This window comes from Thunnus maccoyii, chromosome 21 (genome assembly GCF_910596095.1).
Source record: "Thunnus maccoyii chromosome 21, fThuMac1.1, whole genome shotgun sequence".
NCBI classification, from domain to species: domain Eukaryota; kingdom Metazoa; phylum Chordata; class Actinopteri; order Scombriformes; family Scombridae; genus Thunnus; species Thunnus maccoyii.
In genome coordinates, this window is record NC_056553.1 from 19070692 (window position 1) to 19095776 (window position 25085).

The 25085-nt window shown below is 39.9% G+C and overlaps 1 protein-coding gene across 5 annotated transcripts in view; it reads right to left on the minus strand.

Annotated features, from left to right (window-relative positions):
• Nucleotides 1-582: 582 nt before the first annotated feature.
• The window catches only part of ntng1a (netrin g1a), a 104883-nt gene continuing 80380 nt past the window's right edge, over nucleotides 583-25085 (minus strand). Inside the window, exons 5-9 of one of the 5 annotated variants that reach the window (XM_042400042.1) lie at nucleotides 20413-20439; nucleotides 16416-16460; nucleotides 15280-15336; nucleotides 9538-9672; nucleotides 583-2299 (exon numbers count right to left, since the gene is read on the minus strand). In XM_042400042.1, coding sequence (XP_042255976.1) covers nucleotides 2043-2299; nucleotides 9538-9672; nucleotides 15280-15336; nucleotides 16416-16460; nucleotides 20413-20439 — 521 coding nt within the window. In that variant the 3' untranslated portion in view covers nucleotides 583-2042. Of the gene's footprint in view, nucleotides 2300-9537; nucleotides 9673-15279; nucleotides 15340-16415; nucleotides 16461-20412; nucleotides 20440-25085 lie in introns of all 5 variants that reach the window. The other 4 variants (XM_042400041.1, XM_042400044.1, XM_042400043.1 and 1 more) reach the window with 4 other exon arrangements.

Genomic DNA, 25085 nt, shown 5'->3' on the forward strand with positions numbered 1-25085 from the left:
TTTACTAGATTGAATTTGAGATAAATAGCACGGAAATATCACCAAAGCTGATACACAGATTTTTATGCCATCATTTTGTCAGGGTGGCCTTGTTGGGCTCCTGTTCCTCAGATCGCATATTAGTTTATCTAACGTGTCAGCACTTCCTAAGCAGCAACTGAAGTGTCTGAGCACATTATATGTGCAGTTATAAACAAGATTAAGATACAGTATGTAAAAGCACTTTAAGTACCTGCAGTGTTTTTATAGAAGTCATAAACTAAGATTGCTAATGGTTTACTTTTATCTTAACATTTAGAGAGCAGACTATAACAGAAAGACACTTGTGAGATGCTCCAAATAGGATTTTAGTGCAGTGAACTGCTAAAATCAACAGAAGATACATAAATACTCCTGCAGAACATTGGAAACCTATTATTACAATTGGAAACACTTCACAGAAGCTGTTAAAAAATTGAATTGATTAGAATTACACAATACAGGCAGCCAGTATTTTATAATGTCTAAAAAAGTCTCAAATTCACACATTCGTTTCAGAAACAACTTAATTATGTAACTGCGATTAAAAAATCAGCAACACAGTTTAATTTTGAAACTTTTATTCACTTAAATTCTCAAGTGTTAAAGCAAGAACAAAACATTTATAATGTCCTTTGGTGGGATTTTATTACACTTTATTAATACTGTATATGTAAACTGATATTCTTTGATGCCAGCACGTTGCCAATACAAAGGAAAATCAACTGCACAACTAAAAGTAATATTAACAAATAAAATATGTGAATGATAGAAATGGAAAAAAGAAAAGAAAACCATAAACAATTGCTTTTGCATTTGGATGTCTTAAATAGATAAAGGTTGCCTTTTTTCAATCACAGTTCGGCAAAGATACAAAAGGACTACATGACTCTTTTTTTTTTGTTTGCTTTGTCGAGAAAAGAACTTGCAAATACACTGATGGATTTCTATGCACTTCTCATCTGCTTGGGTGAAAACTATCCTCTGACCATGATTGTAGGGAGCGTGGTGGCTCTAAGATAGAAAAGAATCAGACAGCTTTAATTGGAGTATCTTTTTGGAAGAGAGGTAAGAAGGGGAGGGAATGGGGGGGCTTCTTACACATGTGCATCACTAACATCGGACAAAAAAATCTTTCAACCAACAAGGGTTACAGAGTAACGTTCACGAAAGCACAGGTCAGTGGCAGCATGGCGAGGGGATTTGGAGGAAGGGGAGGGAAGGGGGGGGGGAGGATGAACAGGAGGGAGGATGAGATAGAGCTCGAAGGAGAGACAGAAAGCTAGAGAGGAATCGACATGGGCAAGGGTTTTTGTGTCACAAAGTGGCAGTCCGGACAGATTTCCTTCTATCCACAATGCACTGACAGCAAAGAATGCTTCCTGTGTTTTCTCCTCTTTTTGTTGTATTGAAGTATATGGTTATGTTTCAGAGGCCAGTCTTTGCCATTCAGCGGGGATGGTTTCTTTGAGATTTCTTCTGCGTCAGTCCAGCCAACATTAACTCACAGAAGCATCCCGGGGGGATCGGCGGGCCACTGTCGGCTCGTGCGAGAGCTGATTGGTTGCAGCTGTTGTTGCCGTGGCAATAAGAGAGGAAGTGAACAAGTCTGTCATCTTCAGTTATCCCTTCTCAAACTGGAAGGAGCTCAAGTACCTGGTATGGCTTAGAGGGGGACGGGGTCTCATTGTTCTTTGCTCATTATACTCTTATTAGGCAAACGCTCAGTTACTCGTTTTTCTTTTTTTTTAAATAATATCTGGCATTTTTAGAAGTATATGTTTTTTCATTTTTATATATTCTTTGTAATTAAATTAAAAGTTTTTGCACTCATTTGTCTGGCACATTCCCTTTATCGTCAGCGCGAGTGTCCATTGAGCCTGGCGGCGGAGAAGCTCGTACAGTACAGTCCAGAAAGCTCATGGTTGTTCTTGTTTAATGGTTGTTGATTATTTGAAAGAGGGATGGGAAGGTGGGGTGGAGGCGGTGGGGAGTGTATCGCTCCCACCAGGTCATGGGTCTCTTTAGAGCACGGCGGGCCAGCAGGAGGCTTCTCTCAGCAGTGCCGAGCCCAGCAGCAGCAGCAGCAGCAGCCCGGGGATGGACGGAGGCGTCAGGGAGGACTGGCCTGAATCGGCGCCCCCGCAGCCCCCCAGCTCCGTCTCGCAGCGGGGCTTCTCACACAGCAGGCCCGTATAGGCTGATGGACAGGTGCAGCGGACGTTGTTAACACACACCCCACCATTTTGGCAGCGGAGGAGTTCGTTGTCACACACCCGGGCTGTGATGGAAGCAATATGAAGACAGGAGAAAGAATGAGAATCAAACACTCAAGAGGTTTTGGGTAACACTTTACTTGAATTGTACTGCATTGCTTCAAAAATACATTATAATAGTGCTAATCATCAACACCAGACAATTTTATACAATTCAATTATCAACTCAGCAGCCCTATTAGGATTGGATAAAACTATAATGATCACTGCGGGGAAAAAGGGAATTCTCTAATGCTCTGATTCTAACAGTTATCAAAATTAACAGTATCTTTCAAGTAAGGTGTTACTACATGTTCTTCCAGATTTACTTCATCAGAACTCTTAAATATTTCATTATACAACATACTACAGTTGCAGAAATTTTTCAACGCATATAGTAATACAATGTATTTCATGACAAGGTCTGCAGTGCAAGCAGCATATTTAAAACAGGCAAAATTTCAGGTCAAGTCAGGTTAGTAATGTTAGCGCAAATTGTAAGCAATAGCACACTCGTTAAAGCCACTCTGTGTCGAATTTAACTTTGGCACCCCCAGTGGTGGCATCAGGAAATACACTTATTTTCACCGGGATGGTCTCATTTTTCAATGTAACCCATCAGAATAATTTTGAAGGTGGCACAATAACATGAAATATCTACACAAAGAGGTTTCAAAGGACTCTCTTATTACACCTAGTTTTCTAGTTCAAGGTGCTGACAAGTACTGCAAATTTTAAACATCCCTCAAAAATGTAATACCGCCTTATATACTGTATATTCACATTTTTACTCTGTGCAGATTTTTCCTCATTCTTTTGATAAAAATATAACCTCTATGAAATTTCACATCCTCCTATAATAATATGGCATGAAACTGAACATTATTGCACCTGACATTTAAACATGACAAAAGTGAAGATTCTTAAGTTTCAATACAGGCTAAAAATGAACACAACATTAAAACTTTTATAGTCTACAGTTATAACATTATTCTCTGTATCTATCAAGTATCAAATACAGTATCCCTTTTTAGATACCTGGCAACCAGAGCAGTTTCAACTAATCTTTTGCATGTGAACAGAATCATTCTGTTATATGAGCAAAATCCCTTTTAATCATTTTAATTTCTTTGATAACAAAGCTGATTGAAACTCCATCCCATCAGCTACATTACTGCACAGAAATCCACAGTTTCCTCAAAGCCTGTGAGGCTTTCCCCCAAACAGCACTGACTTTAGACAAACTGAACGTCAAGTGAAAATTGGTGTATATTTAGAGCTGGGACACCGAGGCCACTCTATTCCCAGTGGAGGCAAGCTGTCAAGCAAGCTGGAGGCAAACAAAGCAGCTCCGCACAAACTAATAAACCAACAGAGACAAATAAACTGTGATAAACACAGGGGCCACTTCTGCCCATTTCAGTTCTTTATGGGAGTGGAAAACAATGTGGTGAGCAATCTATGAACTCTATGGGACATAAATATCACAATAACAAATATCAGTCCTCTCTCCTAATACTCAGGATTGGATGCATGCTGTCTCCCAGGAATAGCCAAATAGGGCTTTGATGGGAGGCTTGTTAAGAAACATTGACTCTGCGAATCCTATTTGTGCAACGTCTATTTTGCTGGAGAAAAGGGAGCTGCTGTTTGGCTCGGTGAGTTTTGCTTCAGGCCACAGCTCACCAATTACAATGCACAACTAGATCCAAATAAGACATCTTAACTCTGTCTTTTTTTTCTCCAATTGACATATCAATTTCATGACCCATCCAACCCAAGAAACTAAACTAATGAGTCAATAAATATAACTACAGTGTCTATCACAAAAAAAACAAAAACAGTTTCTGTCTTTGGAAAGCCTTTGTTCACCTGGATTTCTCCTTATGCTGAAGCAACAGCTAAAATTGGTAATGAGAAATATCTCCTCCCAGATGAGGGGGGAGGAAGAGCAATCAAGAGTATTAATTAAAGAATCATGTTTTTCCCCAAGAGGCCTTGATACGATCAGGACGCGGGAGAGACTACTTTAATTAGACAATGACCTTTCATCTTGTCCATCTTATTCCCTTCCCTGCTTTCAGGAAAAAATGCTAAAATGTCTCATATTTCTAAGGATATTCAAGTGGTTTTTATTCCCTTTATGCTTCAAAATTATCATCAAAAATTTGAAATGATGTGCAAGACATCAATGTATATGCATATATTTTCAAAGAGAAAAAGCAGCCCAAGGTCAACCATTTGCAACAGACTAGACGGTGAGGGACACTTGAAGCCCTGCTCAAGCATTGTTTGATAAGAGGTACAAAATGACAGCTTTTAGATTCTACTGCACCTCCAGAAAGAGCCTGGTAATACCGGCATGTTGTTTGCTTGCAGCATATTTAATTTTCACCATGATCAGGATGGGAGTTCCCTTTTGGAAGACAACAAAGCAAATAGTAACATGGAAGATCTGAATAAGTTGATGGCAAAAGCCTGAAAAAATAACCCTTATTAGTTGATTTAAGATGTGGGCCTACTGTATAGTGTTGGGTACTGCCAGAAGTAAGAAACCTCGTATTGATAATGTTTTATTTATCTCCAAAGTCGAGTTGTTTGAATTGTTTAAGTTTAGGCTACTTCCAGTGTCCAATAAGTGCATACAGTACTACCAGTAAATATGAATCCATCTAACTTGGTTTTGAAGATAAATGTAGGTTAACATTAGCGATGTGGGATAGCTGTCTGCTAACAGCTATTTTCAGCAGCATGGATGTTCTTTTCAGGTTGTATTTAGCCTTGAATTAGAGCTGCTTCACTGTCTTCCTGAAAATAGGCTATGCCCAAAAGCAGCATATGAATGGAGAAAAATGCCTTATTTCTCTCTAGAACTCCAAAGAGGGACAATTTAAGCAGCAGATGAGATTTTCAAAGGAAATTTTACATTTTTAATTAACCACTGACTGCCGTCTGGTTTCAAAGGGTAGCTATTGTAGGTCAGTGTTAGCTGACCGGGCAGGTACACACCTGCCTATTTTCAAATGACTGCCATTTAATGATTTCAAGATTTTAAGGTGAACCAGTCCAAAAATAATTCTGCATAATGCAGTCCAGTTGACTTCAAAGGGAAGTTCAGGTAATGGCTGACCTGTGAAGGCAAAGCACTAAGCACTAAAGTGCTAAAGCCCCAATTAAACAGAGACATTGATTTTTTTAAAAGAAGCATTAATAACAAATTTTATCAATGATGTATCGCTGGGTCAATGAGATTAAAGGCAACAGTAATAGCATAGGACATATAAAGGGATGAACTGACCCTCATACTATTTGTTTGGTCCTTGTTCCAGGGGAAGTTTTGGAAAACAACTGTGATAGTGCTACTATTTTCTAATATCATCATGGAATTATTGTGGTAACTGGGCAATCATCCACAATACAAAGTAATGACAAATGCAGGAAATGCACATTTCTAAAGATCAGTGAAGAGATGTGTTGAAAGCAGGAAAACTCCTGGTGTACTGTAGAATGAATTATGCTGAGAGCTCTGCACCTTTATCTCCTTTCAGTCTCCCACATTAACCATTTGTCTGCATGCAAACAGAGCCAGCACAGGCAGTAAATGATGAGATTTGTTGCGTTTGCTTTTGATATGAGTGATAATATTTAGAGAGGGGACCTATGAACTAGGTGTGCCTGTCTGGGACTGTGATGTGTTTGATGAGAGATTTGAGTTTTAATTGCATTCTTCAGTCTGCATGCAGATAGAGTACTGCACAGAACAGCACTGGGGAAGCTATGGAAGGTCAAGTCCGAAAAGTTTTCAAACTATTTCAGTCATGCAATAAATCAGCAGTATAAGCTCCTTGGACAGGCATTATTTCAAGTGTTTTGTTGCATTTACTGTAGTCAATATAAGAAAGAAGTCATCCTTAAACAGCTATATGTATTTTGGGGTCCATTTGCTGTTCAGATTATTTTCCTAATTCCCGAGGAAAACTGTCTTATCAAGTTATTGCCAGAGCAGAGGAAGATTTCTTCCACCTACTAAAACATCACACTAATATATAAAGAAATTCATAGCAGGGGCAGAAATACTAATTTCTCTACCATAGCCTCAATAGACCAGAATGCAATGCAGTCGAGGGTTTCATCTTTGCTGATTGTCAGTAAAGTAGAGTATAAACCCAGTGCAGTCCTCGACCAAATATAACACTGCATCATTTTTTTCTCAGAGAACCCCCATTCTTTGGGGTTTGAATGAAGGCATTCTGGGAAATGTAGGAAAACATGCTAATTGAATTAATAGTAGATTGAGGAGAGCGGGTACACCAATAGAGTAGTTAATTAAAAAAGAATTTGTATGTAAGTAAAAGAGCATACAATGTTGCACTATGGATCTCATTGTAGGAAGACTGAGAGTTTGAGGACTTAAAGATTTAAATACGTTACACAATAATGTTGGTTTGATTTTTTTTTTTATCACTGCTTCATAGCTAATCTGACAGATTAAACTACTGATCCATGCTTTGCTCTCTCTCACTGGATATGACTTCCCATCTGTTTGACTTGGTCCTGTTTAAAATCAAGAATACCTTTCTTTCACTTTCTTATTTGCATTTAATTACTGGTTTTTGTACAGCTCACTATTGTATTTCACTAAGTAATGCCTTGGGGTCTGCATATGCATGCATCATAAGATGACAGGGGATGTGAGCCATACCAGCCTATGTCTTCACACTTACCTTTTGTGCAGAAACAGATGCGCAATGCTGACAGTGTGTATTCACACAATACACACTGAATATATTAATCAAAAACAGTACATTTTAATGAACATCCATCTGTGTCAGGAACTACTAAAATAAACTGATTATTCGTTTTTCACTGAATTTAAATAATAATGCACCTGAAGCACTTTATATTTGCATGTTGCAGACTAACAAACACCAAATAGTTATGTGATGGTATTATTTCTGACGATGTGGTGTCAAGCTGATTTTTAAAGTTCAAATCATCCATCTGATTTATATTGTTATTTATTAGATCATCAACCTGTGTTGTTCAATGCATTTCACCAGTTATTTGTGATGTTTTCTAATTTACACTATGATGCACCTCTAAACCTGCCTCTTTTACCTCTACATAACCCCTGTAAACAAACCCCGCACATCATAAGGCAGCACTGCATCCTGTTATAATGAGGCTGCTGTCAGAGAAGAAATTCCTGCTAGAAGCCTTTGCTTTGAGAAACTAACAATAAAACCTGTCATTTGAAATTTTATACATATAGATTGTTGGCACCATCAATGGACAGTTGATCAATAATAAATTAATTGCAGATTGGTAAATGATGATAATAGAAATATGTCAATGTGTAATGACATCAACAAGCTTTAGATTGAACATGTCACTTGTAAATATTGTGTATTTGACCATATTTGTATTTTAAGCTGTCAGAGCATGCAGTTATCTGAGCAAATATATATATATATATATATATATATTTGACAGAAATGTCAAATATATATATATGTATACATATATTCACTTTTATATTCAATTACACCAAACAACAACATTGGCTACTTTTAGTTCTGTCTAGTGTTTAGTTGTGTTTTTAGTGCAAATTTTAAACAACACCATTGAAATTATAATAGTCCGTCATTTCTGTCAATAATCATACAAAAAATGTTGGAGGTTTAAATTATTCTTCTTAAAAGATAATAGTATTATTTGTGCCAATGGCAAAGTGATTCCTCCTCTTTACATTCTTCCTGCTATAGCTCAAGATAAAAGTGCTCATTTTCCCTCAACAGAAGCTCTCTCTTGTTGTTATTCTTGCATATTATGAAAGGATACCTCCTCGGTTTTTAATAATTCATCACAAAAAAAGATAAAGCCTTAATTGATCTTATGATATGCAGGTTTGTGTTTGTAGTTGTTTGGGCTGTGTCTGACTTTAGCATTTTCCCAATTTATACATCCCTGATTGGATTCAATCGACCATTTGCTGACATCCTTCATGATAATATTACACTCTGCTTACACAGATCATCACCTTACATCCACAGGAAGAAATAGCGGCCTCCGCTAGAAATTAATCCTTCAAGATCTTGTCATCTTACAGTATGGAGGTACCTTATTTAGGGCACCTTTGTTAGCCAGGACAGAGATTAATGTTGAGCTACACAAGGTAGGCAAATAGATGTCACTGCCTTGTGAAAAAGCTCTATAATTCTGAGGTAACTTAGTCACAATTACAAACAATGCTACAACGGGTGAGTCATGGTTGGTCAAATGCCAATTAGCAGGAATAACCAGCTGTTAGAAGTCTGGCAATCAGTCATGTGAGATTTGTCAACCAGGAAGCTCCAAGTATGCCAAACAACCTGTGCCCAAATTTCAAGTGTATTGGTCAAAAAACATATATATTTAAAAAGGCAAAATTATTTGATAAAATATAATAGGAATAGATATTACATAAATAGTTATTAACCCGCTAATTGACATGTATAACCAGTGTTTGCAATGGTGATTCTGTTACTTCAACATTCTTCAGAGTTCCTTCTGTAAATCAATAGAGTTAAAACCCTTTATCAAGAGCTGTTACTTTATTTTGTCTACCTCCAGTACGTTTGTCACTGAAGTTTGACTTGAAAGAAACAATGAAAAATTGGTGACATTTGAAAAAAAATGACTACACATGGCATGCATTTCAAATTTGCTGGGGGAAATACAAACGGTAGACAGTAATAAATGGGCTGGAACTCAAAATGACCTGCATTCCCCTTTAAAAATGTTGGTGTTGGATGACATTGTCCTGTTGTGGACTGGCAAAGGGGTGATGGGATACTCAAACAGATCACAGGCAGCCTGTCAAGCAGTCAATATTGACTCAGCTGTTGTGTTGTTGGTGTGTGACATGGCTGGATAACTGAGTTACTGAGCAGCATGCATCCTGACATGCTATTGCTTTCTTTTCCCCATTTGAGCCATATAGGGCACCTGCTAACATCACATTGCTAACGCAGCCACAGCAAGTGTGAAATGCAGGTTCAGTTAGTGAGTCAAATGACGTAGTATATTGAGTTAGCTCATGTTATGGGTTAGGTCTGTGTTTGTCAAGGCAGCTGGGCAGTCCTGCGCATGTGCAGCACATTCTTCCAGCCAAGCTCAGGAGTCAAAGAGAGAGAAAAGAAATCAGAGAGAGATAGCAGAAAGAGACAGAGCTGAGGGGGAGAACAGTTGGGAGCTGCGTGGGGAGGGTTGTGGTTCTACTTACATTTGCAGCCATCGTCCCACAAATAGCCGGGTAGACACTCCTGACACTTAGGCCCTGTTGTGCCCTCCTTACATATACAAAATCCTGTGCCATTACAGCGATCACTGACTGAGCCAAAGGGATTACAATTACACTCTGGAAAAACAAGACACACACATACACACACAAGCTGGAGACAGGGTGGTGCTTTGACTTCCCAGCACACTTCTAGGATTTTCACAGCGTGGACCACAGTCCTCAAGCTCAGTTATCAACTCAACCATTGTAACAAGGCGCTTAGTAACTTTAAACTGGATAAAAAATGTGGATTGATTTTAAAGACTCATACAGAGAAAATGCTACCATTTCAACTGTAATGGAGACAGAATGAGAAAAGAATGAAGTTGATTCTAGATGCATGAACACTTTGTTTTCATTACAGCATATTTGTAATTACTGTCAAATTTACTGTTTTACAGATATACAACTTGCAATGAGCAAATATGCAAAGCATTATCATTAGCTTTGATTTAAGATGACAAAGTGGGCTAATCTGCACATGCTTTTCTAAAATATAAATCTTTCATACAGGTACAGATAGAAAAAGATGGAAAGAGGAGACGGAAAATGACAGTAATAAGATGGTATCAGATGGATAATGGCATGAAACAAAGACAAAGAATGAATGTTAAGGTTTTAGAAGAATGAGTTTGGAACATTGAAATGGGCATTGTTGAAATATGTTCTTTAATTCTCTCTCATTTCCAAATGTATATAACTAGTATTCATTTAAAGTTATCGTTCTTTAATCATCCTCCAACTTTTTGTCCTCATTGCCAAATCCTCTTCACCATTTACAGAAGAGAATGTTCATTAGCCACAATTAGATTTGTAATATCCTATAAAAAAAAAAAACTATTCTGTAAAAAAACTCCCAAAAAACCAAAAAAAAAACCTGTCAAGTCTCTAGTGTCCTATGCTCAACTGACCTTCCAGCTTTCCACAGCGACTGGAGCACTCTGCAGTCAGAGTGACACTTATTTTGACAGTCCCTGACCATCACATGGCACCTTCTGTGGCTTTGCCGGCTGCACGTGGCTGCACTCGAGTGACATCCGGGGGTCAGGCAAGGGGAGAGAGGTGACGGCAAGTGACAAACGGGGGGGGTCAGTAAAAGAGAAGCAGGGTGACGGCGATTTGGCACAAGGTAGCGCCTCGCTGACTCTTAACGCCTTGTGACGGGTTTCAGCTGCTACTCCTGAGGCCATTTCATGTATATGACATATGCACTTGCGTTGCACCTCTGACTGGCGGTGTGACTTCTCTGCAACATTTCTCTCAGAACTCTTGTTGCTTGTCAAACTCCCCCCTCAGGACTCACAAATGCACCTGGCACTGAGCACTGTGAATTCACTCTCCACATGCTAGCTAAAGAATCCAATAGGGAACCAAACTGTTGCCTTAGGAACTATGTGAAATGCAATTTTCACACATTTTTACACAGAAGAAAAACAGATGATGCAGTGTATGGATGCCTGCGTAAAGGTCATGGACAAAATAAAAGAAACACCAGATGAAAATGGCCTTTAACTTTGACATCACAACTTCAAAAGCAGCAGTCTTCACAGGCAAATGACACTAAATAGAATACCAATTAGCAGTGTGTCAGCTTTAAACATTTCTCATAATGACTCATTTCATGTGTCAGTTTTTAGAGAGGCATGCTAAAGCTAAGGGAACTGCCTATTGGTCCAAAGGCCCATTATTCCGAAACCCCAATAGTTTGAAAAATGTCCCATTGGACTGAAAGCCCATTAGTCCGATGGCCCGTTAGCCCTAAAACAGATGCCCATTGCTGCAAAAATACACACTCTGGAGTCGGAGTTCAGTGACTGCCGGCCTTATACTCACCACATGTTAACATATTGCTCAATTTACATATTACATATAACTCATAACGTAAATCATAATGTATGTCTCTGTATGACTCTTAAAGAAAGACTTTTCATTTTGGCTGATGTTTAACTTTAACGGCTCTTCTGTGAACTAATTTAAATAAACTAAAGTAAGATGTGTAACGTTACTGTTTGACATTCTGAAACACCGCTAGTCAGCACGTCCACAAAATTTTTACAGCATGATTTCATTAAAGAGTTCTGCTTTGTGAAGTATGATGGTTAATTTATCAAAAGAACTGAGTGAATTGTAAAAAGTCTGTTTGATAAGACTGATGATGAGGCAGCAACACAAACATAACAGTTTTTACTATGCAGGTTGGCCTCTATTAACTATTATATATTATTTATATATATATATATTATAATGATATTGTTAAATTTAACAGAGCTGAGCTTACTGGTAAACTGCAACTCTTTCTAAACAATCGTTTATGATTTCTTATGACTCATAAACAGACATTAACTCATTAAGCGAACATAATTCAGTATTAATTTTAGCTCCACGTAAAGTGAATAAACGTGATGTTTCCCAGATAATGCTCGTCTGCCTTAACAACGCATTTTTTTTATAACTGCTGATTTATTAAATCGGAGTTCTACTGAGTGAAACATGACACGGAATTTAGGCCTCAGTAATATATAAAAAGTCTGTTTTGTCAGGTAATAAACATTATCTGTGTCTGCTAACACAGTGCCATTATTTATGGTTAGGTGTTCCGATTAGGCTACCTCTGTCATCTTTTCCCCTAATATCTTAGTTTATTTTGGCATGCTTGTTAAAATGTTTTATGGTGTGACAGTGTTGTGGTTAAGGTCTAGTTAGGTTTAGGCACAAAAAACACTTGGTTAGGGTTATGGTTTGGGTTAAAATACACTAAGATATTAAGGACATAACAGGCCATTGGACTATGGGCTTTCAGTCCAATAAGTTTTTCAAACTATTGGGATTTCATCAAAATGGGCCATCAGACCAATGGCATGGCACCAAAGCTACCTAAATAGTAAAACTACATCTGCTTAGCTCACAAATGATGCTGTTAATATTTTGTGAAAATATGCTTTTTTGCTTCCTCTCCAAGAGTTAAAGATCAAACCACTCTCATCTCTGTACAGTTAATATTTAGCTGGAGCTGGTTAGCTTAGCTCAAAAAACAGCTAAGCTAGGTTTTTGTTAAACAAACAAGATATAGTATGTTAATTCATGAGCTTCAGAGGTTAGAGGTTTCCTTCGGACAGAGCCAGGCTAGTCATTTCCTACAGAAGTTTCCAGTCTTTGTGCTAAGTTAAGCTAAGAGGCTGCTTGTAGTAACTTCATATTTACTGTACTCATATGAGAAGGGGAATACGCATATTTCCCAAAATGTCTACAAATGTCTAAATATGACTATTTCTTGAATGTGGCAAGGGATTTTTTTAATAGAAAATCATGACAGAATTTACCCAAAAAGAAAACTGCATTGGCAATGCAATCAAAGCTTACATGGATAAATGAGGATACCCTTCACAATTAGCTGTTCTGACTGTAAAACACAAGCCTATTTGTGATTAGTGTAGGTAAAAGACATACATTTTTTCATATTTTAGGTGTTTCTATTATTTTGTGCACATTCTGTATTGTTATTGTTATTGATATCTATTAGTGACTCAGATAATTCACTCATTTACACTTAAAAGCTTTAAATCAATGTTTGGCTCACTTTATGCCTCTTGAATACAAGCTGACAGCTAGACATCAACTGTAACATACTACATTAGCCCAATATCAGTCCACAGAAATCCATACCATACCTGAAAGAATGACTGAAAGCACTTCAGCATCAAATTTAGGTGTATCTGATTAAAGCTAAATGACTAGCATCCTCAATGACACTCACTCTGACAAGGAGGTTAATGAGTGACACTGTTGTGTGAAAGCAGAAGAAGCAAAAGAGGAAGATGTGGAGACCATAGAAAGACATGGAGGCAAGAAAATGGATGATGAAGCCATAGGGGATGAAAGGTGACACTTTCTCTTGTGACAAGTCAAAGACAGGAGGTGAGGCGAGTAGAGAGTTTGTGTGAAAGCAGGGTGGCAGTGAAGGGGGTAGGGGACTAACCTATGCACACATTTTCATCGTCCAGTTCTGCCGAGGCATTGCGGTAGTATCCCAGCTTGCATAGCTGGCAGTGCTGGCCCCTAGTGTTGTGCTTACAGCTCACGCAAATGACGGTGTTTAGCAGCTCGATGTAGCTGCATCGGTTGGAGTGGCCGAAGCATTCGCAGTCTTGCAAAGAGGGAGAACGTGTGAAGGGGAGAGAACAGAGAAAGAGAGAAAAAGATAGAGAAAGAAAGAGAGAGAGAGACGCAGCAGGGAGTGTTGGAATTGTTGCTGTTGCTGCGAGCGCTACGGCGGTGGGGTTAGCAAGAGTTTGAGCGAGGCGCCATGGCATGCAAGGTTAAGAATGGAGAAATTGCGTTGTGGAAGAGGAGAAAAGAGATGTTGGGGAAGTGATGAGAGGGAGGGTAGTTCATGATTAGTCTGGCATGGGCACAGCCAGAGTTAGAAAAAGACATCACATAAAAAAGCACGGCATTAGTAGGACTCGGAGAGGTCACATCACTTCAAGCACACCACAACACGAGGCAAGGGAGGCTCTGTAATGATGGCACAGAGACACGGTCACATCGGGAACACCACACAGTGTAAGGCAGGTCAAACCATGAATGAGATGGATCTTTCAACCCAGGGAATGGTGTGGCAGACTTTTGAAATTGTTGTCTAATTGATCTCTCGAATGTCATGGTTGATTTGGTTTGAAGTAACGGGAAAAGAGGATGAGATGGAACTTTTAATGGCGCTTCATATCACAACCCTCTGTAATGAAATGCATAATTTCCAAATCTGAGAAACCCTTAACTCATCCAATATTTCTAAAATAGCTGGGTAGTTGTTTTTAAAGGTTTGTAGAATTACAGAGTTACAACCTAACTTAGAGAATATGCGAAACCTCATGCTGCAGTCTATGATACTCACTGGCAGCCCTGCCTTAAGGGGTGCAGGATGGGAAGGGTGCAGCCTCAGCTCAGCTCTCTCCAAGTGAAGATCAGTCCGCCGTGCTGAGTGACCGCTGACACCATGTGTCACAGAGCAGACAGATGTGACCCTTAAGCCTCACTGGCAGCCGTTTGGACAGAAAGCCCACTCACAGATCCAGAATGGGGGGGTTGGCGGATGGGGCTTTCGTCCAAGGGATTGTGGTTATTAAGGATCTGTATTGAGGTCAGGTCTCTCTGTCCACTCACTAACAACCCGACAAGGCTTGGAAATGAAGGAGAAGCAGTCTAGTCCACTCTACCTTTCACCTAAAGCGGTAAGTCTTGACCGAGTGTAAGCTAAGATCTTCTACATTAGATGCCTCACTCTTGCAGACATACTCTCAGAAGACAAATAATCTCCCCTTTTCAGAAATGGGCTGAGGTCATAAATCATGCACGCATGGGGAATAAAAAGTCTCGGATCTCGGAAACACGTTCCCCAAAAATAGTTGTAGTCTCACCCACTTTATTTGCACTGAAAAAGATATGATTCCAAGGGACTTTTATAGTGTTTAGAAACAATTCCATAGACGAATGAATCCTCAATGTGCCCTGTACAGTGAAAGCCATCAGTCCAGCACTGAGCTTGAGATATGAAGACAGAGTGCTCTAACATTGGGTTAGTGCTGCAGGGTTAAGGGGCTTACAGTTAAACAGAGACATCAGTTCATACAGTGAGGAAGCTTGGGTGTTATCTGGGGGGCAATGTATGAATACCAGAGCTCCTACCTCGCTTGCTGTTTGCAATGTGGACAGAAGGGGCAGTGGACAATGCAACTTGAGGAGCTACTAGACAAATTAAAAGAAGAAACAAACAAACAAAAAAAAAACATGATATTGCAATTAAACATAAAACATGTAATGTCAGAGAATTAAGAATACTGAGCATCAGGCTTAATAATAAATGTAACAATAAAAACGAAAGAAACATACGCAATAACAATGAATGATGGCATTGGGAAATAAGGAGTGACATTGCCAAGTGAAGTTGGCTGCATGTAGCAGCATCTGTTACAAATGCCTTAGATGCCGAACAATTCAAATATTATGGTCCTTCTTTTATGCTTCATTTCATTAACAAGTGCTTTGTATAATTCAAAAGCTCGTGTGTATGTTTCTCTAGACAGAAACTACCCCCTGACAAACTACTCTCCACCTCGGTGGAGGCCAGCCAAGAATTTTCCCTATAAATTTGTGCACAGGAGCATGGGTAAGGAAACTGGCTAGCAGTGAACACATCAATCCCTCGATTCCTTTCCGGTCATAAAACAAACAGTGGGAAAAAGAAATAATAGGCCCAGCCTCTGCCATTGTACTGGGAGACATAAGCCCCTGACACATACGCTTGGCTGCAGTCATGGAAACACAGAGCTGAGTGGTTGTGTGCTAGTTGTTTGCGAGGTGGCTGCACATCACATCTGCGCAATGGATTAAGCTGAGATGAGCCTAACATCGATCTGCATAAAACCACTGTGAAGCCTCTCCTGCTTTTCTTCCTGATGCGCTAAGATAGGACTGAGAATCCCTGGAAGCTTTATGGCCAATAAAAGTAGTAGAGTGTGTGTATAAATGTACCGTGCACACATTGTTTGAGAGGATAATGCACGGCACTCCAGCATGTTGCAACATGAGTGTCCCATGAGTACTCAAGCCTCCACTGAGGAGCCAAAAACCTTTATAATGAGCAAAAGACAAGCAAACTGAGGATGTTTTTTTGGTTTGTCAAAAAGATACCAAGACTTGGAAGGGGTAAGTTACTAGGAACAAATGCTTTTATCTACCAAAGAGTCATTTTTTTGCTTCTACACCCCGAGATCAATGAATCTGTGAAAAAACATAGTTGTTGCATAATCTTAGATGCCTACCTTCTTTTCGGTTAGCGACACCTAGAGATGAGACATTCGGCCGAACTGCGTGCAATTGAGAGAAACCAGGAGTTATTCATGTGCACTTGTGTGATGCACTTTACAGATAGTCTAGGGTGGGGACTACGTGGTAGTGGACACACACAACTGGAGACACGAACATGTCCAGCATGACTTAAATCAGTAAATCAGGAAACAGCAAATACAATGGGGCAGGGCTGACATGGACGAGCAAAGAGAATGCATCCAAAGACCCATTAAGGACATTGGAGAGACGTTGTATGTAATTTGTGTGACTTCCATGGGCTTGCTGTGTATGCACATGTTTATGGCAATGGCAATGATGAGTGAAGAACTGAAGAAAAAAGATAAAAACCCTTTTAAACTTAGTATTTGAGTCATGGTTTATGCAAGCGAGTCTAAACTATGTATAGCAAATTAAGACGTTAGGGGGGCATTTTGTTTAATTCATCACATTGACTATGTAATCAATATCTAATTACAGTGTATTTCTGGTGGAGGAATAACAATGAATAAATAATGGCAGGTGTTGGGACTTGGAATGACGGACTGCTGTGGGTAGCATAACCTCATAATTACATACAAGTCGGTATTTCCGTGTCAGGGAAATACTTTGCGGTTGGAAATGGAGAGGACTCAAGCAAAGGGACGAATACGGATAAGTTTCCTCATCATGCCCCTTCATCTCTTCATTTGATCTTTCTGTCCTTTTGCTATTGACTCCATGAATCATGCAATCTTGGGTAATTAACATCCAGTGGTGTCTTGGCACGAAGCCTATTACCCTAACTACATGTGAATAGAGAACATGACTGCTGGTTATAAGGCCAAATCATTTTAGAAATGTCTTTTTACGCATGGGCTAATTTGTTTCAAACATTTTTTTTTACTGCATTGGAATTAAATAATACATTAGCTTTGGGCTTGGCATGTCTACTCGCTGTGACAATCACTTCTAAACCCCCTAGCATTGCCATTCATTGATTTCAAAACCGCTTGAACAAAAGACTATCATGCAGTATCTCTTGTCTCATCCTTTCCTTTCATTTTTAATCCCGCCAAAAATGTTTCACAACTGATCCAGTGTGGGGATTCTGGCATCGGTGATGACTGCTGCGTCTCCAGTGGGTTAAAGTCACTTGAGTCAGTCGTTGAGAGGCTCTTTGAAAATGACAGATTATCAAATAAAGAGGGCGCACCACAGCTCCACTCTTAAAAATTGTGAATTGCTTGTTGTTTTTTATATGAATTCATGTCTTTTCTTTTTCTTAAGCATTTTGTGGTGAAGCTGTTTCCTCAAAACAAAACTGTCTTGCGACAACATGAACAATTAAATTATGACGATAGCACACAGTATGCACTATTTGATATGAAAATACAACACATGAGCAAACCACACTGTTCAGATCCAGAATGTCTAATTGGTAAAGTAAGTTCATTTTTTAATTATTCTGTGTTGGCGATTGATTGGATGTAATACACATCTGGGTGCCATTAATTATTTTGTTATGGGGAATATTCAGGTAAGGCGAACTAAATGAGAGCTGACGGATTTTAATCAATGCCATACCCATAATGAAATGCAATCTTGCAGAGCCAGAATTGTTTTTTTAAATATTAATTTCACTTTAATGGTCCGCATTAGGCAATTCTGCTTGGCTTAATAAACTTGAAATAGAATTGAGAAAAGTCAATAAGGAATTCAATTACCTTCAAACAACAACATGAAAAGTGCAGTGGTCTCTTTTTTCCCCCCACATTAGCATTGCTTCTAGTCCGTTTAACAACCTCAAGGACATCCTAACCTTTTTTTGGCCACTCTGTTCTTACTTTATCAATGATGCAGATGTTAACTTGGTTTGTGTTTGTACTGAAAACAGCCTCATCCTCTTCCGTGCGATTTTATAAAAGTCAGAGTATTTAGTATTTCGTGTTATGCCAGTTCTGCTGTGGGAGGCTGCTGTCTGTGCTGCAAGGAGACAGCTACCCGTGAGAACTCTAAATCCCTTTGGGCCAATCTGGATGAGAAGTGAAGACTTTGGTTTGTCAGAGTGTCCTTTCTAGATCGCCCCCCACCCCCCTCCCAACACACTCACACACACACACACACAACCACACACATTATCAGCATGCACACTCTCTCCATAAAGCATTTGAGGACAGCCTTTGGACATGGTCTGGCCTGGCATTTGGATGGGACAGAGAGGATTGATGTGCAGCAGTGAATATGTACAATATGTATATACAACATGTATGAAGAGCATGCACACACACACACACACACACACACACACTTATCTCAAGTCAGGCCATGCATGGAGTCAAAGGTATGCATAATGTCTAAGATGTGAGGAGGTGGTGAAGGAAGCAAGCAGTGGAACTTTGGGAGGGTTGTTTGGTCTTCTTGGCCACATGTCCATTTCTGACTCTGACATAGCATTAGACTTTACAGCCAGTGTTCACTTTCTGTGCAATCTATCCCTCTAAAGCCTGATTAAATACCACCTGGGAACAATCTGTTTCCACACTGTGGCTTTCACAACATGTTTTGGGAAACTTGCCCAAAGGTCGACTTAGCTCGCAAATGATGTAAACAAGACGGGTGTGCATGTGTCCCTTAGTAAAACCTGGCTTGGGCTTTGAGTTGAAAGTAAGCCACTAGCTTTATATTGAAAATCAGCACTTAAAACTCAGTGATGAACAGATCTTTAGTTACATGAGAGGTAATCTGTACTTATCTTAGTGAATTTTTATTAGTGAAATTTACACAATATATGACTTGGGCCTCAAGCAAGAACTATCCGTACAAACAGATTTCTTCACACGAGTCATTTCATCAGGTTAAAATTAGTAATTTATGACAAGTTTGTGCAGTTATGACGGTCTGCTGAATCCAATATGGTACACTCGTATGTCACTGAAAAAAGTAAGTAAATACAAAAATGAGGCCCATTGTTTAAAGCTACAGTAGCAGATAATCTTGTCTACATCAACTCTACTGACTTCATAATGTATCCTCTTTTTAATATATACCTAAATTTATACACAATTTCATGAAAGCTGCCATTCACTTCCTACAACTTAATGTCAGTCTTCATAGTTTAGATGAAACTAGTGGACTTCTATCACTCTTACCAGTGCCAAAGTGTTAGCATGGAGCACAGGCGCCAACCACATTGCAGCTATAGAAGACTTAGGCATCTGCTGTGTGTATAATCATTTGGCAAATATGTCAATCATTGGGGCCAGTTTATCAAAAACTTGCATGTCTCTTTAACCCCCAGGCGGTGTATGTAGGTCCAGGATCAGACAGGGAAGGGGCATTTTGGTAATCAATCTGCTGCTCTGGGTACAGAGGATGCTCAATAAGAACAGGGCAATAAGAAAAAAGATTGAGGAGAACAGAGTCAGGCTGTGAATGCACTTTGACTTGTTCAGTACAGTCCTATGGTTCCTGCATCACACGGCCTTCCAGGCAGCGGTAACCTGAGACATGGCACCTCTCTTCTTCCTCCTCCTCCTGAGGGGCTACTGGTTGACAAAGATAATACCAGCCGAGGCGCTTGCGGTTTATATTAAAATGACCTCCTGTGACATTATACTGCCAGAAAGGTCTTGGCACTTTAATAAAGTCTAGATGCTATTTATTTATAATGCATGGAAGGAGGGGAAAAAACAAATGACATTCGGCATGCAGGGCCAGGCAAGTGTTATCTGGTTGAATTGAGCCTGGATATAATAAATTAATATGCCTGCATCACGACAATATTGCCTCAAGCTATTGCTCATCTTTCTCCCTTCTAAAAAAAAGGTTCGTTAACTATTGGTGAGTAATCCTTTGTAGGAAGATTGATTGGAATCAGAAATGAACACTTGGCACTAAGTGGATGCTCAGAGTTGTATGGTGAAGGGTGGCATAATAGGCAAAGCAAAGCATTAAGCATTCATTATAGTTCCTTTGTGACTGTTTACTTACTAACTGGACCAATGTTATTGGGAATACCTGCAACAGAGGAAGAGAGAAAGAACAACTTCAATCAAGGCAGAAAACTGACTTACATGCATTTAAAACATTTTTAAAAAATTAAAACAGACTTTAGACAACAACTGCAACATTTCTCCATGAGACTAGAAGTATAATGGTAGTCCTGCCATCATCCCTTGCATTTGATTGAGTTCCCACACCAATTATTATGATTCATCTTTATGAGCTGCATATATTTCAAATGACAAACAGTCTGAGGCTCTCCGGCATCTGTGTGGCCACCACAGGTATAGTTAAAGCAGAGGATGAAACGGGAAAGCAATGCTGGTGTTCCCCGTGATGTGAGAGTGTCGTCTGTTGCATGTTTAGCATCAGCGTTCTTTGGTTTCTTCTGGTTTCCTCCATTATTTCTGCTTTGATGTCCCTGCGGTTGGTAGTGCAAGAGAAGGTTATTACTGCCCTCTCTCTCTCTCTCTCTCTCGCACCCCAAAAATGTACCAGAATCACTGAAAAAAACAATTTCGGTGGACACAACAGGCTCACAGACTGTTGTGATTTTAGTTATTTTAAAGTTAAAAAGTTGCACACTGTTATAAGACGCTGCTCAGCACATCAGTTTTTCAAAAATATGTCTTGTCAAAGGCACATAACACAGAATTCTCATGCACACAGGCACACAATCACACACACAACACATCAAATGGCATCATATAGCAAACTCTGCCTCCGACGCTGAAGGAAGACATGTCTTATCCTGCTGCCTGCCTGTCCGTCCCTCCATCAAGCAATCCCTTGTGCCAGACAGCAACTGAGCAGATAATACAGTCTGTCTCATCCCCATGGTGACCAGATCTCTCCCACACCAGGACGTTAGCTGGCTGTGGATCTGAGGGGATTGAGACATTCACAGACTTCTCGCGCCGATCATTTCACCATCTGAACCAACCACCGTCATCTTGGTTTGGGTATTAATTTGGTCTGTAAATATGAATGACGCACACATTCACATCTGTGGCTGTTTCAGACGCCGTCGGGCACAGGCAATTTTAGCAAACACTTTGCCGTTTTTCTCTTTTTGAATCCATTTTCTTCAAAGACACGTGAACACACCGGCGGTGTATTTTCGGACAGCACTGGCTTCAGAGGAATGCTTTGCTTTCAGGACATAGACGCCAGCTCCACTTTTTCTAATCATCCGTTTGAACGGAGGCCCTCCCTCCTATTTGTTCTACCCCCTGCCCTCAATAAGGCAGTCTGCCCATAAAAACAAACAACCCCCCCTTCACCATAGGAAGGGGAAGCATGCTGGGCAATAGGAGAAATCAGCCCACGTAAACTAGAGAAGAAGAAATTAAATAAAAAGGGTGCTTTCTTCCTCTCTAGCTCGCATCCCTCTCGTCATCCGCTCACTGCCACACCTAAGGCTGAGGAAGCTAAGGAGGCAAGCAGGCATCTGTGCAGGATTTTTTTTGGTGAGGCTTTTCATCTAATGGAGCCGTCACAAAATATCTCCAAGTGCTCAGGGGAAACATGAGGATTTCCTGAATGTGTGCGTGTGTTTGTGTACGTGGACTTTGATCAAACTCCTGTCATTCAATCACTCTCTCTCTCTCTGATCTCTGCCTGCCAGATGTATTTAAGAGCCAAATCTGTGACCTGTCTGAGAGCTGTGAAGTGCGGGAGGCTATGCTGACATACTGTATGGAGGCGGAGCATAATGGATGTCAAACCTCAAGAGGGTGGGCAGATGCTAACCAAGAGACAGGAAGGACGAGGGCAAGGGCGATCTGAATCACCTTAATCACCATGTTCACTTTGATTAAGCAGCATTGATTTTAAAACAAATATACTGATTTAAAAAATTGTAGCGCCTTTATCCAAACAAAGTGCTCCATAATAAAGGATAAAATTAAAAGAACATGGATATACGATGATGTCTTCAATGAAATAAAAAGAATGATACAATTGATCACATATGAGAAATTAATCAAAATGAAGTTTATGTCCCATTGAGTGAACACAGCTGTAGAAAAACCTCACACAAATAATGTTTTACTCATATATCTCTCAACATATTTTCCATCTCCATCATGTCATATCATGGCATGGTTTCAAGTATGTGTGAGGTGCCCACATTCTGATTTATAAATAATGTGAAATGATGTATTGTGCATGTACCTGTAGTGATTGATTATGGATATTTGAAGGATAATGCCAATATTTGTTGAAATGACAATACATATTGTACAGCTGAAGCATAGTCAGCACCAAATATTGATTTGATTTAGTTTTTTCTGTTTATTGAACTTTGTTGGAAGTTAAATGATGAATAAAAACTATTGATATCATTATTTTTAAAGCATCCTCACTTTACTTTTAGTGTCTAAAACTTCTGCACAGTACTGTATATTTTCATTTATACTAATACTACAGATATGACCAAGCCATATGCAGGCACACTTGTGTGAAATCACACATGCATTATATGAGGTTGTTCCAGTTCAGTTTTAGCTGTTTAACTGAACAACTCTAAAAGAAAAAAAATAAAGTAATGCAGTGCTAAAAAGGGCCTAGTTGAGTAGCTGACAGTGCAATAATACTCAGGCCCTATCTACATCTAGTCTAGAAGATTAGCAGTGGACCCACTACATTAAATGGAGAGGGATATAAATATAAAACCAGATAGAGAGCCAGAGAGAGACAGAGAGACTTGCTAGTGTTAGTGTGCGTCACCAAACTGTAAGTTCACAGTTTGAGCAGAGAGAATAAGAAACATTCTTTCTAACAGTGTTTACACAGAGAAAATATTTGCTGTATGTGACTGCTGTTTGCCTTCAGCTAAAAGATGAGAAGCACAAGTCACAAGTGATAAAACCCATCACACCATGCACAGTGAATATTGGTTACATTGTTATGAATAAGGCATGGAACAATGTACTTATTTTAATTACGCATTATGAAACAGATGTTGCATGTAATTGACTTCTAATGTGTTAATCTACTTATTCATGATACCTCACAGTTGTGTGACACTTGCCTATGCAGTTATGATGTGAATATAATGTACTTAAAAAACGCATCATTTGTAATTCAAACTGTTACCTAAATGACTACTCATTTGACAAATCACACGTTGTCAGTTTGTCTAGTCCAAGGCCAAATAACCTTGTCTTCCAGGTCACGATCTGGAGCGTCGATGGCCTGTCAGTGCAATTATTCGCTGCTTTATGAACAAACTGTGGGGTTCGAGCAGATGTCCAGGATCCCATGTCGGGTCATTCGATTAATTTTCAATCACCGTCTTTTCCAATCCCCTTCACCAGCCCGGCCCTGCCATTACGGGGCATGGCTGCAATCTAATTTTGTCCTATCGCACAGGAAGAGCATTAGGAGCTGCTTATGTTGACAGTGTGCTCCATTGATTTTTATGAGTTGTGCTGGGATCACGGTTGCGAGTCGCTGGGTGGTGAACGTGATCTCCGAGGGGTGTGTGATTCGATGAACATGATCTGTACGCACGTGGGGTCAGCACATGCGACAGACCGCACACACACAAATGTGGGCATGAAAATACAGTAGAGTACAGCCTGAGTCTTGTGAGGCATCAACTGATTTACAATAAATCTCTCTTTACGGGGCTGTGTGTGGTTGTGCTTGATGTTCATCCTTCACTGGTTCAGCTCAGTTATGCTGTCATCCATCTAAGACCATTACTGTAACCTTACTAATGGATCAAAAACCCATAATAAACATGTTCTCCCATGGATCTATGGGCTTTAAATCTTAGGCACGCATCCTATTTCCTTCCTGAACAATCCAATCTGTCATTTATTCACCCTCAGTGTGTCTGTACATGTAGAGAGAGAAAGGACATCTTGGTCAAATTTGGCTCCTAGATGCTACTGTCAAGAGAACATTCGTTTGTTGATGTGGAAGTCAGATTGTACGTGTTTGTTTGTGTGTGTGATTGTGGATGTCATTACATTGTTTCTGTCAGTATCCATTTGGCTTTGACCTTCGATGTGTGTCACCTGTTTGCCTTGGTGCTACCTAGACTACTCTGGAAAGGGTCTTATCTGCTGAATTTCCACCGCAGGCAAAGTTGGTAATTACTTTCCCTGGCTGCCATCATTTTTATAGCAATCCATCATCATCTGGAGCTCTTTGGCTATACAGAACCCAGTGATGGTGACAGGCATTGCTAACTGGTTAGCAGCGGAAAGGCTGCCAAAACACAAGCGCACGGAATGCAACTTGATTGAATTCCTCAGGAGCAAAATTTCGGCTTGCCTCGCCGGAGTGCCCGGCTCGCTCGCTCAATCTCAATGTGTAGATCCGAATTGAAGGTGGCAAGTCTTAAAGTGCCCAGGAGCCAAGTAGGAAGAAGCACAGTTTAAGATTTCAGGGACTGAATGAGGTGTACATCGGTGGTGGTGGTGGCGGCAACGGGGAAGGCGAAGAAAAAATCTGGAGATGGAAGAAACAAATATTTGAAAGAAAGATTACCGTCACAGCTGCACCGAGCCGAGATGTGGAAAAGACAGAGTAAACAAGCTCGGTCTCTGGGGTGGTTGGGGGTGTTGTGGGGGAGAGAGATAGAAACACAAGCATGAAACAAAACCGAGAGATGGAGCGAGAACAGGCGGAGGCAGAGAGGAAGAAGA